Raw genomic sequence first — 19,697 nt, 5'->3', positions numbered from 1 at the left:
CTCTGCAAATTTGGTTCCACTGACGCCAGTGAAATTGAATGGGTGAGAGTTGAGGTCAACTTGTGACCATATTCTTGGGTGTGATTAGTGGTGGCAAAGCATTTCTTCTCCCCTCTCCCTTAACGCCCCTCCCCCACCAATTCCCTGTTCATCACTAAAACATTTTTAAGTAGAAATTTGCCCTTTGTCAGTAGTCCTCATGATGCAATGCATTGCTGGCTATGTGTTTCAATATGCAACTGTTATTAAACTGTGACAGAGGGTGAATACAGTGACTGAGGATGAACTGTAGTCCATCCTAAAGTGGTCTTGCTACATGGTGCCTCAGACACAAGTAGACAAGTGTTGCACATCTTCATTCCAATAGTATTCCATTTGGAATTCAGAATGGGGGCTGGGTTTGATGGGGGAAGGGGTGGTCATGGGGAGAGAGGACAGGGCTGTCAGCCAGAGGTTCAATTCAAACCTGTCCTGTGGTGAGCTGGGGAACAGATAGATGGGATCTATGTTGTAGATTGGCATGGGAGGTGGGAAGACTCAGAATGAAGAGCATGTTGTTTGCGAGGGGATAAAGTTTGGGAGCAAAGACCAGGTGGGAGGGAGTTCAAAGAAGTAGAGAGTTCTTGAGAGGATACTAATTAGCAAGAGTGTTTTTTTTTTGAAGGATTAAAGGAAAAGAAAGGTAGAGTCACAAAAAAAAACTGATTTCAGATGTATAATGCGGAAGATAACAGCATTATATAATTAAGAGGAAATTATTTTTAATACTGACATGTAATACAAATAAATAAAACTTAATTCTGCCTCTAAGCTAAGAACATTTTTCTTCAAGAATTATGAGATGAGGCTCTTGCTGAATTGAATAGATGTAAAGGGTACAATTACTTGTCTCTGTGGGTTTAGTTTCTGCTTTATATTTTATGATTAGAAGTATGTCTTTTACAGCAGCAGTTGGCAGCCCAGCAGATTGTCTTCCAACAGCAGCTTCTCCAAATGCAACAAATCCAGCAACAACAGCATTTGATGAACTTACAACGTCAGGGACTCATTACTATCCAGCCTGGACAGCCGTCCCTTTCAGTCCAATCTCTGCCACAAGGTACAAAATAATTCATTAAAAGTTACAGTACAGAATTCACAATGTCATAATTCATCACATGTTGACAAAGAATAGAATTTCACTTTTAATTATTGAAGCTGTACCATGCCATGAACTTGCAGCAAATTCTGAGCAATATTTTAAGGTGCTTTCAAGAAAGGTTCAAAGCATATTTATATGAAAGTATATTTCTTTCCATAGTGACAGTTTCTACAAGGAATCACTTTAGAGCATCACAAGAATCAGAATAATATTGCCCCATTCATATTTCTTCCACTTAATAGAAATGTTACTTCCAACTTTCAGGGATCCGAAAATTCTCTGATTCTCTTTGATTTAGCAGGAAAATTAAACTGAATACCTGTGAATAATTTGCCAACAATACAAAATAGTTTATTAAAAGTGAATGACGATGTAGCTGAAAGAAATGGGTTCATTTTCTGATTTTATGTTCTGGCTAAAGAATATTTTGAAAGAGAAAGCAAAATCAATAAATAGAATTGGATGTACAGTAATAGTGCAAGCAATTCAGTTACCAAGCCAATTTCTTATGTCTGCCGAAGTGTAACATCCCACAGTACAGCAACCCTGTAGAAGTTATCACTGTTCCTACTCTTGAAAAATCATTCCTAATAATCTTACATTTTCAAAAGAAAAGCAGTGATCAAATTGATCTGCATTAACGTTGTAGCAAGATGAAGAAGAGAGTGTTCAATTCTTAATTTACATAGGAGTTTGTCCAGTTGATGCTTCTTTGCTGGGCAGAAATACAGAGTATGTTTTGATGTTCAGTTCCCTAAATGTGCATTGCTGTCAAGATGATGTAAGTGATGATGCAGATACCTGAAAATGATGTAGGGGCGACTTGAATTTGCTTGCCTAGAGATCCAAAAACATTACACCTGTACATGGATGACCCACTTATGCTGCACATTGTTCATAGCTTTTTAAAAATTAACTTGTTTCCCGTAATATATCTGATTTTATTTTACAGCAGGAAATTGGAAAATTTGAATCATTGGGCAATTTTTTTTTTCCCCTGGATTGTTTGGCTAGAAATTTGATCATGGTTAATGGTTGACAGTTGTGTTACACCTTGTATCACTTAACCCAGTTCTCCCGAGTGGTTCTCTGTCCAGTCTTTGGGCAGGCTGAATGTTTACAGAGGAGGCACAGTTATTTAATGAAACCAGGCCTGAAGGGCAGGAAGAATCGCACCACTAATTGCATGGTTTAAAAGTATCCTTAATTTCTTGCATGTTTGGTGATGAGAGCTTGTTTGTTGAACTTGCTGTGTATTTGTAGGAATTCTTGTGAAGGCTGAGCACTGATTACAGACAAAGTCATAGAGTCATATAGCATGAAACAGGTTCTTTGGCCTATCAATTCATGCTGATATTCAGGTTGCAATTATACTAACCTTGTTCCAATCCTATTTTATGGTCTTCGCTCTCCTGTCAGCACCTCCACTGATATAATGTCAGGCGCACTTATAGTGGATAACTTACCCATCAACCTGCAGGTTTTTGGGATGCAGGAGAACACACAGAGGAAACCATGCAGAAGAAGGTGTAAACTCCACAGGCAATCACATGGTTCAGGGAAGCATTGAGTCTGTAGCTTTGTCACTCTTGTGGCCTAATCATTAATACAAGAAACTAACAAATCAACATGCCAAGCCATATATATCAAACTACAGTCAATACTGAAACAATGGAATTGTTGACTAATCACACTGTGCGGTCCCTTCTGAACATTTCTTGGAGGATCACTGCTTCCTTTCAGTAGGGGAGGCTGCAGATGGACAGAAACAGACATTGGTTTGCAACCTTGCTATGTACTTGAAGACCTACCACATGAAAATTCTTCCTGTATGTAAACCTTCTGCTGCTGTACATGGACTGCCAGTGTCTGATCTGGTGGCTGAGAGCATCAGAATGACAAAGAAGGTGACTTTGTATTCATTGCCATTTTGTTAAGCCATCGAGGTCTGAATTGGTCAAATAATATTAGGGTCACGTTCTTGGTGAGGGGAGAGGGAGAGGTAAACTTAGATTAGATTAGATTCGATTCAACTTCATTGTCATTGTGCCAAATACAGATACAAAGCCAATGAAATGCAGTTAGCATCTAACTAGAAATGCAAAGAATAGTGTTATTTACAAAATAACTGCGAATAAAAAGTAAGTGCTACAGCGCACAAATATAAAAGTACTGAGACAGTACAATATGGGTGCAATACTGCTTAGTGCTGTGATATGAGGTTCAGCAGGGTCACAGCCTCAGGGAAGAAGCTCTTCCTGTGCCTGCTGGTGTGGGAGCGGAGGCTCCTGTAGCACCTACCAGATGGGAGGAGAGTAAAAAGTCCATGGTTAGGGTGAGATGCATCCTTGATAATGCTTTTTGCCCTGCCTATGCAGCATTTATGGTAGATGTTCTCAATAGTGGACAATTGAGTGCTGATAATCTGCTGGGCAGTTTTCACCACACGCTGGAGTGCTTTGCGGTCTGACACAGGACAATTGCCATACCACACTGATATGCAGTTGGTGAGTACGCTCTCAATGGTACAGTGGTAAAAGTCCATCAGTATCCTGGGACAGAGGTGAGCTTTCTTGATGCTCCGCAGGAAATAAAGGCACTGTTGCGCCTTTTTGATCAGGATGGAGGAGTTCAGGGACCAGGTGAGATCCTCGGAAATGTGGACACCAAGGAATTTGAAGCTCAATACACGCTCCAGTACAGCTCCGTTGATGTAGATGGGGACGTGAGTGTGGCTCCTAGCATGCCTGAAGTCCACAATGATCTCTGTATCTGTATCGTGTAACTTAGCAGTATCTGTATCTTGTACATTAGCAGAAATTGCAGCATGAGAGGTGACTAGGGAATGAGAAGAAAGTCTCTCATTAACTTCAAAAATCTCTGTATCATCTCTGTTGGCATCCTGTAATAGCCTGCTCCTGTCCTCCAGAACATGAAGCCTAACAATATGGCACTGCCCACCACCAGTTTATATGCTGCCTTTTACGACATCATCTGCATAATTAAAATCAGCATCAAATGCATTCTTCATATACTTGATGTACTTTATTCAAATTGCCTTGAACCCCATGGTCATTTCTTTGGTCAGACTGTGGAAGAATGAGATTTATTTTAATGAGGGAGGAAATAAAATCAATTTTAATAACTTACCCCCTTCCTCCCCTTCTCCATAAACAATACTTATCTGGAAATGCATCCATATGTATTATGTAATGGATACTGTATGTTCGATTCTGCCACTGGAATTCATTCCAGGGATGTTGCATGGTATTCATTATAGGTTTTTTACATGAATTTTTATCGTCTTCCCTCAAAAAGTTCCAACATTTACCTGTACCCTATTTAAGACAATGGGTCACGCCTGCTGTCATCAATTTCACCATCTGCATAAGCTAACACTTGTCTGATTAATTCAACTTCAAATCTTCCCCCGTCTATAAACCATTCAAATGTCTTATTCTTTATTTTTGACACTGTGCCTTCCGCTGCCTCAGCTGTCCTTTAGTGTTTTGACTGAACATTTCTTCCCATTTGCTTGACTGTGTATAGTAGAGCTTTTACATTCAGTCCCACTCTCTAGAGTACTCCCTCTAAACCACCTGCTATTCTTTCGCCTCTCTACTTTGAAAGCTTCTTTAAGCTTATTGAAGTGAACATGTTGTCAGTTATGGCTCACAATTTATTCCCTCTTTATTTTTTTTTCCCTTGTGAACATGTGGGGCATTTTGCTACTTTAAATGCAAATTATTGTTTAAATTATGTTTTTTTCCTGCTCCTGCAATCAGTCGGATACATTTTATGGGGAGAACAGCGAAGAAAATTGGTTGGAGTAAATTACACAACACAAACACAAAAAGGATTTTCACTTTTATTTAATTCATAACAACTCTGTAATTCTTTTACATTTCTCTTACATACATAGCCTTAACATCTTAATAATAAAACTCATTGTGATGCCCTTGGATTATAGCATTAGGGAAATTTCAGGAAAGACATAAAATAGGGTGAGTGGTTTGGAATCCAACTGACGCTAAAATATCAACTTAGACCACTAAGCAATCCATAATTTTTACCTTTAAGCAGCCGAAACAAAGATGATATTAACTCATAGACCCTGCCATGAAGCTAAAGAGTGTATATGGCTTTATTGTAGCAGCTTGCTGAGGGCACAGTGAATGACATTTACAGAGTAATATATATGAGTTCATGTGAATATTTATATATTTGTCATAAAAATATAAAACTGGTAGAGATTTGACTTCAATCAAAATTCATATATGTTACTATAGGCCTTATCCATTCATTTCTGAGAAATATTTGTGCATGATTTTGCAGGATTAAGCCCTGCAGAGATTCAACAGCTCTGGAAAGAAGTGACCGGCGTGCATAATATGGAAGACGGCGTTTTGAAGCATGGCGGGCTGGATCTCTCCGCCAGTAATTCTTCCTCTACTACCTCCACTACCACATCCAAAGCATCACCACCAATAACTCATCATTCGTTAATGAATGGACAGACTTCAGTCCTCACATCAAGAAGAGACAGGTAAAAACCAAAGATGTATTAACAAGCCTAATTTGCACATAGAAACTGTGTATCTAAAACTTAGCAATCATAAACTTTTCAAAAAGTTGGTTGTCTTGTTTCTTTACTTGCCCAATCAATGGTAGTCATCCATGTTCAGAATCAGAATCAGGTTTAATATCACCGGCATATGTTTTGAAATGTGTTAACTTTACAGCAGTAGTATAGTACAATGAGATACATGATAATTAAATATTAAAAACTGAGTTACATTAATTTTATACATATATAATAGTTAAGTTAAAATAAGTAGTACAAAATAACAAATTAAAAAAGTATTGAGGCAATGTTTATAGCTTCAATGTTATTATGTGTGTAACTGTTTAGAGTCAATAATAATCACAAGATACATTTTATTCTCACATCTGCTCTAAACACTCCTTTTTGGTTCTACACTGTTTACAATGTTGCTGTTCACTCCTCCCAGAATTAACAAACTTTTCAATAATAGACTGAGATGTCACTCCAAATCCAGATTATAATTTCTCCCTCTTCAGATTATTTATTACTTAATTTGTTCTTGCTTATAGAATTGTGCTTTATTTGTTGAAGTCATTCTGTACCAAGATTTTTGAAAGTGCGTCACTTTACCACAAACAAATTGAAATAATCTTCTTCTTGTGTTTACAATTCCATGTACCAATTGCATGGAAGCTTATTTGCCATTTTTGTGTGAAATAACTTGAGTCAACCTCTTTGTAGCTCCACAGATTTGTTATTTCTTGATTGATTGAGTGATTGAAATACATCATGGCGTAGGCCCTTCTGGCCCTTTGAGCCACGCCACCTAGCAACGCCCGATTTAACCTTAGCCTAATCATGGACAATGTACAATGACGAATTAACCTACTAATTGGTATGTCTATGGACTGTGGGACAAAACCAGAGCACCTGACGAAAACACACACGGTCACAGGGGAAGGTACAAACTCCTTACAGACAGCAGTGGGAATTGAACCTGAGTCGCTGGTACTGTAAAGCATTGCGATAACCACTACACTACCATGCCAAATTTTTGGAGTAATGTGCTAGTAAGCGTATTGCTTTTATTTTTAGTTACTTTCATTAAAGTTTAAATCAAAATACAAGTTAAATACTTTCTCTTATTCAATAAGTCATTTTAGAAGGTAAAGATTCTGTGGAGAACTGTGCTCTTCAGATATGATTCCCTGTAACAGTATGTAATATGCACTAATTGCTTTATGGACTGGGATTTGCAGTCAGTGACAATGCTCTGATGCCTACTGATGACCTGAAAGAAAACCATGCACTGAGATCTAATGACATCAAGCCTGCCAAATTCAGCTTTCTTTTGCAGATTTTTGATCGTGTAGGATACATCACATCCATCAGCAAATAAACACATTGAAATTTCTATACACACAATGTAGCTGAAAAGAAAAATCTATTTTTAACTTAGTGTTTTAAATATTTGTGGATTGTTCATTCATTAGGTGTCCTGTTGTATGACATAGGCGATTATGGCTTTTCCATGACCATGATTGTTCTGATTGTTCTCGGCAAAGTTTTATACAGAAGTGGTTTGCCATTGTTTTCTTCTGGGCAGTGTCTTTACAAGACAGGTGACTCCAGCCATGATCAATACTCTTCAGAAATGGTCTGCCTGGCATCAGTGGTTGCATAACCAGGACTTGTGATATGCACTAGCTGCTCATACGACCATTCACCACCTACTCCCATGGCTTCATATGACCCTGACTGAAGGGGCCTAGCAGGTGCTACACCTTGCTAATGGGTGACCTACAGGCCAGCGGAGGGAAGGAGCACCTCACACTTCATTTTGTAGAGATGTTGCCACCCATTTATGGAATACAAAACTATAATTGAAATGTAGACAGAAAATTAAAGTAGGAGCTAAAATATAATGAGCTGTCTTTAGGGAAAAATAGTTATTGAAAAGTGAATAATCTTCAGAACTTTTTGTTGAAGGGAACTATAAAATATGAGTTTGCTAAATAGCAGTTACAGTTCAGTACACCTTAAGAAGTCTCATTTAGATCTCCTAAAACTGTATGTGAGATTTTTAGGAAAGCCATCAATTAAAAATAGTTCATAAATTGGGTAACTTCAATCAATTCTCTGATTTATTTTTGATTTTAATGCAGTGCCTTCTCTGTGAAACACTCAATTACTGACCACAATTAACCACACCAACAATGTGCTGAAATCCTGATGACACCATCATTGCTATTTTGCCGAGATGATAAATGCTCACAGTTTGCTGCCATTATAACCACATTTTCTTGCCTATTATATTTATTTCCTGCCTTCCTCTCTGTCAACTAATCATCTTTAGCTTTACTCTACCACATGAAGAGAATGGATACCCATTGATTCATATTCCAGTACATATTTGCTTTTGGCCAGTGACCAGAAACCATGCAGTATCCGCTTTACCAAGAGTTCCCAGCCCGGGGTCCACTGACTCCTCAGTTAATAATAGGGGTCCATGGCATAAACAAGGTTGGGAACCCCTGTGCTTATCTCTCCTTTGGCTGATACACTTTGGTTTTGCTTGTTATTCTCGCAGCAACATAAATCAACAATCTAGTGTCTCATCATTGTATTAATGCCCTTCAAAGTGATCACCATTGTATTAATATTAATGCTTTTGTCCATTATGCCAGCAAGTCACCGTTACAATTACAAGGTCTATGTTTCATGTTTCCACATCTGACCATTGTTTCTCTTATTTAATTTGGGGAAGATGGAGATGGGAATTGACGAGGCGGTATGGAAAGGTGGGCGAGGATTGGAGTTTGGGATGGTTGCCAAGTATGGATGAGGTTGTTTTTTTCCCAGGATTAGGAAACTACCAGTTTGTTCAAGTTTTCAGCAGCAAATTATCTGCCCTAATAAAATAGCTACCATTGAAGTAGGTTCCAGTTGTACAGTAGATTTACAGGTTCTTCAGGTTTAATCTGTAAAGGAATCAAAATGAATGACATGATTGAATAGAACCAGAAGAAATAACTTCTTTGTGAATTCAGTGGTACAATAAGCTTAAACAGAGAATTCTCAAAACTGGGCGACTAGTGATACATGTAATCATTCTGATGTTGGTAATTTGATCATTTCATGTAGACAATTGGTGGCCAGAAGGAGAAAGCGTTTCCAAGATCTGCGGAATTTCTGTGTTTAGGAGAAAGCATTGATGTTTAATCTGCCAATCCAGGTTCACAAGAGTGAATTCTCTTTAGATGAACTGATGTGTCACAAAGCTTGAAGGTGACTTTGATTGGAGTTTACTAGTCCATTTGGGGAAGTGAATGAAGGCAACGAGAATCTCTGCTTTACCTTTTGTACAAGTTGACATAGTCAGAATATGGTATAACAGCATTTCATACATTTAAATCATAGAATTTCAATATGTTCTCAACTTTTGTATCTACTTAATATAAATCTTCTGCCACACTTTTAGTCTTTGAAGAGCAGATTTTTATTCAAGCGTGCATATAATTTCTTCCATCAAATTGTACACCTAAAATCTAAGTCCTTCAGTTTTTGTCTAGACCTAATAAACATGATTATATATCCTATGGAAGATATTAATGTTAGTTATTAATCTAATCCAGATAGTTTACACTTTAAAATAAGTGAAAACATTTTGTTTTTTTTTAATATGTGAGTGAGTGTCATCTGTGCCTTAGCAGTAGTATTCCATCCATTGAAGTTGTTGTATGCTCAAGTTCAAACTGAGGAATCTGAGTTCGTAACCTATTTTGGCTATTTTGCAATACTGAGTGAATGTTGTTCTTCTGGAAGAGCTGCATTTTGATAGTGTCAAATTGAGGCACCACTGCCCTCTGAAGAGAATGTTAAAGATCCCAACATATTATTCACAGGAGAGCCGAGGGTTCACTCGGTGTCCTGCCAAAATGCATTGCCCAAACAACATTAAAATAGAGGATCAGTTATTGTCAAATTGTCATATGTAGAAGCTTACTTTAGAAAAGTTGACTATATAGCAATTGTTGTAAGACACTACTGAACTATATCCATAATCAATTAATTGTTTGTAAAGCATTTCAGAAAAAATCTTAGCCTTAGATTATAAGAAGTGGTATAAGGATTCTGGCCTTTTGTTTTGAAGCGGTATCTATAATTACAAGTACATAAAATCACTGGTGTAAGAGTTGGTTTGCTTTTGCAGTTGGTATGAATTTTTGAATTGAAATAGTACCTCCGTATTTTCCTCAGGTAAAAGATTTCATGCAATATGCATCATCAAACCATTAAACAGCCTTTTTTTTTTAGCTCAAACGCTCCATACAAATGTGTTAAGCTTGAAAGAACGAAGAAACGCCCTAACTCTTAATCATAAAATTCTTTTGAAAAAGAACACAATCTTATTGATGTAGAAAACCATTCATTCTTGAACAACAATCCCCATAAATTATAAAGTGATAAAACATCTCCAACAGAATTAAAACTCATTACCTGTTTCTCCTGTGCATCAAAACAGCAATTGTATATGATCTCTCCATCTCATTTCAGACTACAATAAACTTCCTGTAAACAAATCTCAAACATATGTGGTAGTTTGAAGTGGTAGTACTCTGATGAAACTGCCAACAACTGAATTGAATAGGATTTTCTCCAAAGTTGCATCCAAGTATGAAATTGTTATTAATAGCACTAGATATGTTTTTTGCAAGTTTATATTTGGAAAGAATTTATTACAATATTTAAGCTATCTGTAATTATCATGAAAATAAAACAAATATAAAAATTATCATATTTATCCCTTTTTTTGTTTCTCTAATCAATCTCTTACTTATTTGTTAAATATATTCTGCTTTTGACTAAAGAAAAAGATATTTGTTTACTCTTTATTCAGTGTTCTGAATGGTACTAGCAAAAAAAATACCCACCGATTGGCTGAAACCTCCTACAAATGTCAAGTTTTCATTCTGTTTGAACCAAAAAATCTAAATATTGATACATAACTTTCGACCTGATGGTCTAGAATCAAACAATGAATCTAGAGTCACAGATATTTGATAGGTATGACTTGATGTGCTCACAGCACACCTTAAGAATACAACTTGTCGATAAGTGCAGAAAGAGTTAATGAATTTTTAAAAAATTATAGAAGGCTGCAAATAGACACTCAGCCATTCCCTCAGTTCTGCAGTGTCTGTATCGAAGACTGATTTGCTCCTCTGCATTGATGTGGCTGCCACTGAAACAATGGGAAATCTTTTTTAATAACTGTTTTGCTGTGAGAAATGTAAGTGGTTTAAAAAAGTAAATTGGGATTTCAACAAAAGCTGTTGGTTTGCAAATTTTACAAATGTGGGGAAGCGTTGATTATTCATTGCTGTCTTTTCATTCTGTTCATTAAACATCACCTAAGACACCATCAATATGTCGCATATGCTTTCATAAAGTATAGCAACCTCATTTCCTTACACTTCACACACGGGGAAAAAAAAATCACTTCCATAAACGGAATCAGTTGTGTACAGCTGATGTGTGTGCACACGGGAGGGAAATCACAGGCCTGTTCCATTGAAACAAATAGGTAATATACAATATTTTAATAGCATTCATTGACTACCAATGAAAATTTATGCAAATATAAGGTTTTTATTTTTGAATGTTTAGAGTTTGACATTCCTAATTAACCACTGAAGTGTCCTCATTTAACAATGCAACATACAATGCCCAGTCAAAAAAATTTATGTTTGATTGCTTTTCATCAGCAATTCATATTTACACAATAAAGGAAATAGCTTAACACAATGTCTGCTCATTAAACACTTGTGAAAATAATTACTTTGCTGCACTTGCTAATACATAAATTTCAACTATGAGATTGTATGGAAAAATAAAATATAATTTTAAGTTACGTTCAGTTAATGTTTTTGCATAATAAACAGTGAGTGTCCTCATTATTATCACATACAATTCAATATGTCACAGCTTCTTAAAATAGCCTATATCAAGTGAATATACTCTTATCGTACTCCCAGAGTTGAATTTTATGTAGAGTGAAGGTTAAAATTATTGTGTTTCTGCTGTGATGACTGTATTCAGCATTTTGATGTGAAAAATCTTAAAGCAGTGTCACCTGGCTAAATAATCAGGCAGTGTTATGCAGTCATCCCATTTTCTTTCACTCTTTATTAACAGCCATCTTTGGCTCTCTTTCTTTCCTAATTGGAACATCATACAGCCTTGGCAGTTGTACTATTCAATAGAATGATTAATTTTTCCTGACTGTTCTGAGCTCAATTGACCTGTTTTGACCCATTTGTCACTGATCGTAACCTGACAGGCGCTAGCAGCCTCCAACGATTATGGCTTTTGAGATTAATCTGACACCGTTTTATCCTGCTGCAGCTCATCACATGAGGAAACTGGGGCCAGTCATCCTCTCTACGGCCATGGTGTCTGTAAATGGCCTGGATGTGAAAGTATTTGTGAAGATTTTGGACAGTTTTTGAAGTAAGTTTATCAGTCATTCAGATTATTTCTGCATCCAAGTTTGCATTAGTTGTCCCACATGCAAAGAACATCTTATAATTGCTAATGGTCCAGTGGTGTTCCATTACACAATATACAATCTGTTCTGTATATCATCTTGTGTGTTCTAACCATCCAACTTGTTCAGAATTTGATTATTGAAAAAAATAAACCTTTCTCCAAAATTTCATAAATTATCCATTTGATTTGCAGCTTAATAAATAAAATGAATCCTATGGGCAAACTTTAATGATTTAAGTATATGAGTGAAAGTACGGATTCAAAACTGCCCACTGTTCTGAAAATGGACAGTGAAATTTAAATCAATGTACAACTACAACCGCTTAGTGACAGAGGCATCTGGATTGTTCATTCTTGTTCTCTTTCTCTGGTATGGGTTGTAGGAGGTTTGTATAGATGAGTAACTTCACAATTTGAGAATCCCTTGTTGTCATGGTGCAACTAACAGGGTGAATGAACTGTTCATGCTCCATCAACAATTTAGTTAATTAGCTCATTTGTAATTGCATTGCTTTATTGCCAGGATGTTAGCAGGAACATCAAAGAAAATGTGTTTACAGTACTGTAGACCACGGGGTATTGCAAAACAGTTCAGCATCAAGAAAGAAACAGAAGAAAATGCATTGATCTCAAAATGACATGCAAATAAACTGGCCAAGAAATAAAAGAAGACATTGTGTTGGATTGATACTTAATCATATTTTACTAACTAATATACTAGATTCCATTTGTGATGAGGAATCAGGTATTTTGGTTATTATTGCAATACAGTATTAGCAAACATTTTGAGTTAATTGTTGCCAAAATCTAATACAAGAGTAAATAGTTAAGAATTAAACAATACTGTGCTGTTTGATTACCATCTGCGAAATTATATTAACCATTTAACCACAATCTCAGTGTTTTATGAATGGATTCCAACTATTTTGATTCATATGGTAAAAGTTAAACTTGATCTAGATCTACCTTGGAGATGTACAGAAATCATAATTAGTATAATTAATAATATACATAATGCATAATTAAATCAATATTTGATATATCCATGTAGTTAAAACTTCACCAGAAATTGTAAAAAAATACTTGCATGTTGTAATCAGTATCTTAAAATTGTGTGATGTGTGCACATTAAACATTGTAAGAAATTTCCAATCCATTTGTGCCTTATAGCTATATTTACAAAAACCCTCTTTAGCATCCTTAGAGCATTCTAATTTATTATTGTAAATAGACCAGTGCATACAATTCAGAAATACTGTTGTACTGAAAACAGATGCCTGAATCTTCAGATGGTGCCCCATTTCTCACAGAGATGTTATAACACTAATTCTAATCCACAATTTAGGTTATTGACAATTACACTTTCTTTTTTGCTTTAAAACAGATTTAGATTTCTATTAAATACTTCTTAGTTAAGAGACACACTGTTTTCCAATCCATTAACTTTATAGTGAAAAACAGAATTAAAGGCTGCAGCTTTCCAAGCATGTTATGTGTAACTCAGAATAGCAGTTAAGTCATTAAGGTGGTTGGGCCTTAGAGCATTCCTAATCTAAACGCATATCCTCATAAAAGGAAAGAAAGAGCACACTACTGGTTTGCAATAGAGTTAATGCAAGTATACAGTACTACAATAAAAAATTAATAAAGCATGCTTACTATTGGAATAAAAAACCTATCCAGGCCAATGTTGTGGATTCACATAGTTGACTGATGGAAATTTCTAAGGGAATCTTGTCTGGTTGCTGAAGTGGAACTTCTCTTAACTAAGAAGCAGTTTAGAGTTTTTCTCTTAAAATACAGTTACACAAAAGCATTTGGAAAGGGGATTACAGTAGAAAACACACTGCGGCTGTCTTGCTTTTCTGATAATGGAATGGATTTTGGGTGAAGTGAAGAATAACATCTGAGGAATTGAATGTTTTTTTATCTTTACATTGGTGAGGTACTGTGTTTATTGTCTAGTGTAGGTATGATATAAACTGAATCAATGAGAAAACCAAGGAATTTTGTTTATCCCATTTTCAGTTTAATAATTTCTCTGAAGCCATTTGACTTTATAATATTATGTATTATGGTGTAAACTTCTAACACTTTCAAAACAGTCATTATTAAATAGGCTGTGCAACATTTTTAGATTTATTATACTTCATACTCTTTGGATGTTTGGGTTGGAGCTGATTACTGCCCCCTAGTGTGGCAAGGTCATTTCGCATTTACAATAAACAATTGCTAAAAGTCAGAAAACACCTACGATACAGGCTTAAATTAGTTTATTTTTCTCTATTTATAAAAGAGTCATATGAACAGCTGTGTAAGGTAGGCATAATCAAAGACTTTTCAGTGCATTAAGTGGAGATGACAGAAGCTAATCATTTTGCTGTTCACTTAGTAAGATGTCAGTAGATTCTTGCCAACATTTAAGAATATATTTCCGTTATGAGTTTATAAGACGTACAGCCAACCTGAAAAGTTTGGAAGAACGGTATAATTTATTTGTAAGCTATCCCAGTGATAAAAGAATATTTGTGTGTGTGTGTGCGCGTGTGTGTGTGTGTGTGTATAATTTTTTTTTAAAAACAGGATCAAATAGATGTCCCAGAAAGAAGAACTATAAAGAAAGTCAGTTAAGATTTTTCAATTTCCTAACCTGTACGTAGCAGATTACCAACATGAGAATCACAGTACAAAGAATGGTGGTGTTTTAATCTAGTGGAGATAACATTGTTAGTGTCAGAAAAAGCCGTTTTGTGCAAAAGAGATATAGCAGTGTGATCACCATTGTTCAGGGATAAGTATAAAGACAAAAGTCTTTCCTTTGAAGATGCTCAAGCTTAGCATGACATCTTCATCAACGAAAACTGACCAGAATCCATTATGTTATAAGCCAAGCTAGATGTATAATATATCTCAATTAGCAACAGAATAGAGACTGTTTTTACTATTTGTGGTTGATTTAAATACTTAATATAAATAATTGTTTTATTAACATTACAGTGCCAAGAAAGTTAAATTACTTGAACTCCTTTTAAAAATAATGGTATGCATGATCGAAAGGAAAAAATAAAAGTTGTGTTCGTAGGTGTGCTGGAAATACTAATCCGGTTTATTTTGTACCCTTTTTAAACAGTGCTTGGTAGAAAGCCAAATAATGTAGTTATGTAGAATCAGATACAAAAACTAACTGCTTCCACTTTGGATTCTAATCTGTATTAACTAAGCAGAATATTTTTTTCCAGAAATTCTGTGGCTGAAAATATTTACCTTGTAAGAGTGTGCATGGTGGATTGATTTGGCATGTAACTTCTGTGCACTTGCTGGACTATAAACTGGTGTGTAGCTCTGCAAAATGTCCAACAGCTTTGAATTAGAATGCATGCAACTAGAGAATATTCTGATAGTTTTGTGAGGTTCAGGTGTACTCGTAGAATGTTTAACTCAGTTTAAAGCAAACTGATTTTTGTCCAAGAAACCAAAAAGCATTCCTTATTTTCCTATGACAAAATATAAATCAGAGTTACCAAGTCAGATAATAATTTGATTTTATTCAGTATATTCTATGAAGATGCCTTCCAAAAGAATTAGAAGCAGTTTGACCAATAGATAAAAATGAAGTTAATTCTCTCATGTAAATGAGGAATACACAGAACTAACAGTGTGAAAAAAATGGAAAATAAGATAAACAGTATGCTGCATTAAATGGTGAAATTCATTTTCCAAGATATGTTAGGTTACCTTAGTTGCAATATTAATCAGTAACAACTTTTTATAGATTCTGTTTATCAAGAGGAATAGTAATTTTAAAAGAGAGTCACAAAAATCAGATTGGATTATTTTTTGCTTTACTGCACTGCTTCAAAAGTGTTTTAATTAATAATGTGAATAAGTTGGTATGCTAATCATATTCAAGTTTCACACTTAAGCTTCAGGTCTAGCTGAATCAAGCATCTAGCAAAAGGCTTTTATATCCCTTTACTGAATGGTAGACAACCACATCATTTATTCCATTTTGAAAACAAAAATCAATATACCTATAAAGTGACCCATAAATTAGAGCTAGCTCATGGAATGTTTGTACAGTGCTGGCTTTTTGAAGGCACCCTTTGCATTTTTCCTTCACCTTTGTATTTGAACTAGAGTCACTGTAAGAGGCTCATTAGGGGACATTAGGGACTTCAGCTAACCAGAATTCCAGAGACTGCTTTCCTCTTATTAATGCATAGCAAAGTAGGATGCACTTAAATATTTCATAGGCATTCAGTAATTTGTGTGTAATCGCCTTGTTAGCAGACCAGTAGAAGTAGAACGGGTCTGTGAAATGGTGTTAGAGATTGCATGGGTAATTTATAGACCTTTGACATTGGAAATAGCTGTTATTGGAGACCGGAATGAAGCTGTGAAATAGAACTGGCAATAAGTAGAAAACTTAATAAAGGTTTTGTAACAAGCATCTGTGGGGATAACAACCCACTTGGTCGTTTTGAAGCAGCTATAATTTATGACATATGCAATATATCAAGTGCATGCGATAGCATTATGGAGTATTGAAATGAAAAGGGTATTTGCAACATTAGGTCCAACTTCCTGCTAGGGATGTGATTAAATGATTAATGAAATGTCCCTTTGCATATGCATTTTGAAACAGCAATTAAGCACAGACTGAAAAAAAAACCACCAATCCTATCATTTTTCAGCTTATCTCATTCTTGTTATATAAATCACAGAGAATTTGTGAGGAGCAATATGTCTGACCTGAAGTGGTTACTAAAGCATGAAAGAGACTCATCATTTCTGTATAAAATAATCATAAATAAATAGGTTAATAATTTAAGCCTATGAAAGATCTCTTGATTTATTATTGTGGAGGCTTATTTATACCTTTTCTTTGGTTGTGTCCAATTTTGCAAGAATGATTGGCGTAATTAAATATGAGAATGCATAGACACTATTATTTTGCTCATTGCTGGTAAACAATAGCAAGGAAAGGAGACAGCAGATGTAGCAGAAAAAAATGCATGGAATATTGCGTGTTCATTGATCTGACAGAGTTTATACTTTAAATAATAAGAGGGCTGCAAGCTAGCCTATAATTACAGAAAGGAAAGTGGCAGCTTTGGCATTTCCAAACTCTATGTCATTTTAAGGGTGCTTTGTGAATTTGTCATCAATAATAATTTCGACAGAGAGGCATTGCTTCACATAACTTTGCAAAGACCTTCCTTTTTTACTTTCATTTAACGCAACGGAGCTTGTATTGGAATTTAAATCTTTTGATTTCCATTGAAAATTGAACCAAGACTCTGACTGTGGTGTAGCATTGCCACTATTTTCAGCTTTGTTCTTTGTAGTGATGTTAACAAACGTGAGCAGATGTCATTGTTATATAGTGTAGGTTGACGGGCGATGCCGATAACTATTTTCATGCTTGCAGTGGTTGCAAAGCAGTAATGGCTTAGCTAACTGCAGTTTTCTACAATTGCTGTAGTGTAGTTGAAGGGCATTTTTTGTTTTATTATATTTTAATTATTCATTAAGATTCACATATAGAAAATGTGAAGGCTGCATATTTTCTAAAGACTTGCCTAATTTAACAAACTAGAATTGTTTATATCCATTCTCATTTTTTTTTGCGAGAGATAGATTTATATGACCATCATTAATGTGTGCACCTTGAGAGTAGGTGTTGGTATGTAGGAATTTGGATGTCCAATCTTTTGCTCTCCAGATGTGGACATGTACTAATCTTCAGAAGTGAATATTATGGCTGATTTTCTGCTCTATCACAGAGGTTCAGTTTTAATCTAGGCCTGAAATCATCTCACATGATACAGACCCAAGGATTGACCTCGGACCTTCCTAGTCAGCTGCTTACTGGTTAAACTCACTGAACCACAAGGGAGCATTGTCATTTAAATATGAATACATCTTGAAATGTGCTACAACATACGAAATTGTAATATGAGTGCTTGAGAGTGCAGTGTATAAAAGCTGGAGATGCCATTTCTAAACTCTGTTGGGAGGAGTGGGGAAATTCAAGTAACACTCTCTTTAAAGATTACATTTCAGTTTTATTTTAGATTTTCTTAAATTAAATCTATTTTCAATCAATTTTTAATAGGAAGTCCTCTCAGTTCCTTGCTGTCTTATTCCAGCATCTTTAAACGCTTACCCCCTTGTCATTTCTTCAACCAAGGTGATATTCAGCGACTTGTTTACTTTTTAAAGTTTTTCCTATGTAAAAGAACAAACTCATATCTCTACTAAAGAAATGTCACATATGACATTTGAGGACATTAGTTGAAAGCAGTGTGCTTTTTTTTTGCATCTGGGGCACTTGTCCCTTTAGCTAGATCATTCAGCATGCCACAGTTCTCTTTGTGCAGGACTACTGAAGAACATATTCTCGTTGCCAAAACTTATAGGTATCTGAATGATGTTTACTTTCTTTTACATACCCAAGATTTTTTATTCAAAGCTTAGTGACACTTATGAATTATTTCATAATTTGTTTTACCTTTCAGTTCTTTCCAGTGTTAGCCGAGATTTTAGGCCATTACTTTGAATACTGTTGTGTTAATACTGTTTGAATTTTAAAAAATAACAAAATTTAAGTGAACTTTGTAATAACATTATTTTCATTTACATTACTATTTGTGTTCTTAGTAGACTGATTTTCTTTCTAATCATTTTTTAAAATTTCATCCATAAGTTTTAATAATATTTGATGGCTCTGGGCCTGTACTCACTGTTTAGAAGAATTAGGGGAGATCACATTGAAACCTATTGAATATCAAAAAGCTTAGAAAGAGTAGATATGGAGAGGATGTTTCCTATAGAGGGTGAGTCCAGGACCTGAGGGCACAGCCTCATAACAGAGGTATGTCCATTTAGAACCGAAATGTGGAGGAATTTCTTTAGCCAGAGGGTGGTGAATCTGTAAACTCATCGCCTCAGATGGCTGTGGGGACAAATCATTGAGCATATTTAAAGCAGAGGTTGATAGGTTCTTGATTAGTCAGGGTGTCAAAGGATATGGGGAGAAGGCAGGAGAGTGGGATTGAGGAGAACATTAAATCAGCCATGTTGGAATGGTCGAGCAGACTCAGTGGGGTGGTTGGCCTAACTCAGCTCCTGTCTTCTGATTTTATGGTCTTATTCCTGTCAGAGAAGCTTCATAACAAGAATGAACTACTTCTCAATTGTAGCACTGGTATGGAAATAAATATTCTAGTTAATCTGCTCATAAAATGATGGGAGAGAAGTGACAGATGCAGGTTTGAAATATAATTTGGCAATACAAACTTTTATGACTTTTTACAAACTAATCATAACACTATTATATTATTGAAAATATTATGCACTAGTTTTGATCCTTTTAAATTGTGATACTTCCCATATGGAATTAGGATTACTTTTCATATGGAGGATAAAGACAAACATGTGCTAATTGGGCTAATT

General features: G+C 35.6%; 1 protein-coding gene across 9 annotated transcripts in view; it reads left to right on the top strand.

The window, feature by feature from the left end:
- foxp2 (forkhead box P2) overlaps positions 1–19,697 on the top strand; it is a 762,934-nt gene that overhangs the window by 687,140 nt on the left and 56,097 nt on the right. For 8 of the 9 annotated variants that reach the window (XM_063057872.1, XM_063057869.1, XM_063057868.1 and 5 more), the window contains 3 exons: positions 946–1,099; positions 5,477–5,687; positions 12,096–12,200. In XM_063057872.1, coding sequence (XP_062913942.1) covers positions 946–1,099; positions 5,477–5,687; positions 12,096–12,200 — 470 coding nt within the window. The remainder of the gene's footprint in view (positions 1–945; positions 1,100–5,476; positions 5,688–12,095; positions 12,201–19,697) is intronic. The other variant, XM_063057875.1, reaches the window with a different exon arrangement.

The sequence above is a fragment of the Mobula hypostoma genome, chromosome 9, assembly GCF_963921235.1.
Source record: "Mobula hypostoma chromosome 9, sMobHyp1.1, whole genome shotgun sequence".
NCBI lineage: Eukaryota > Metazoa > Chordata > Chondrichthyes > Myliobatiformes > Myliobatidae > Mobula > Mobula hypostoma.
This window is presented reverse-complemented; position numbering and strand designations above follow the sequence as displayed.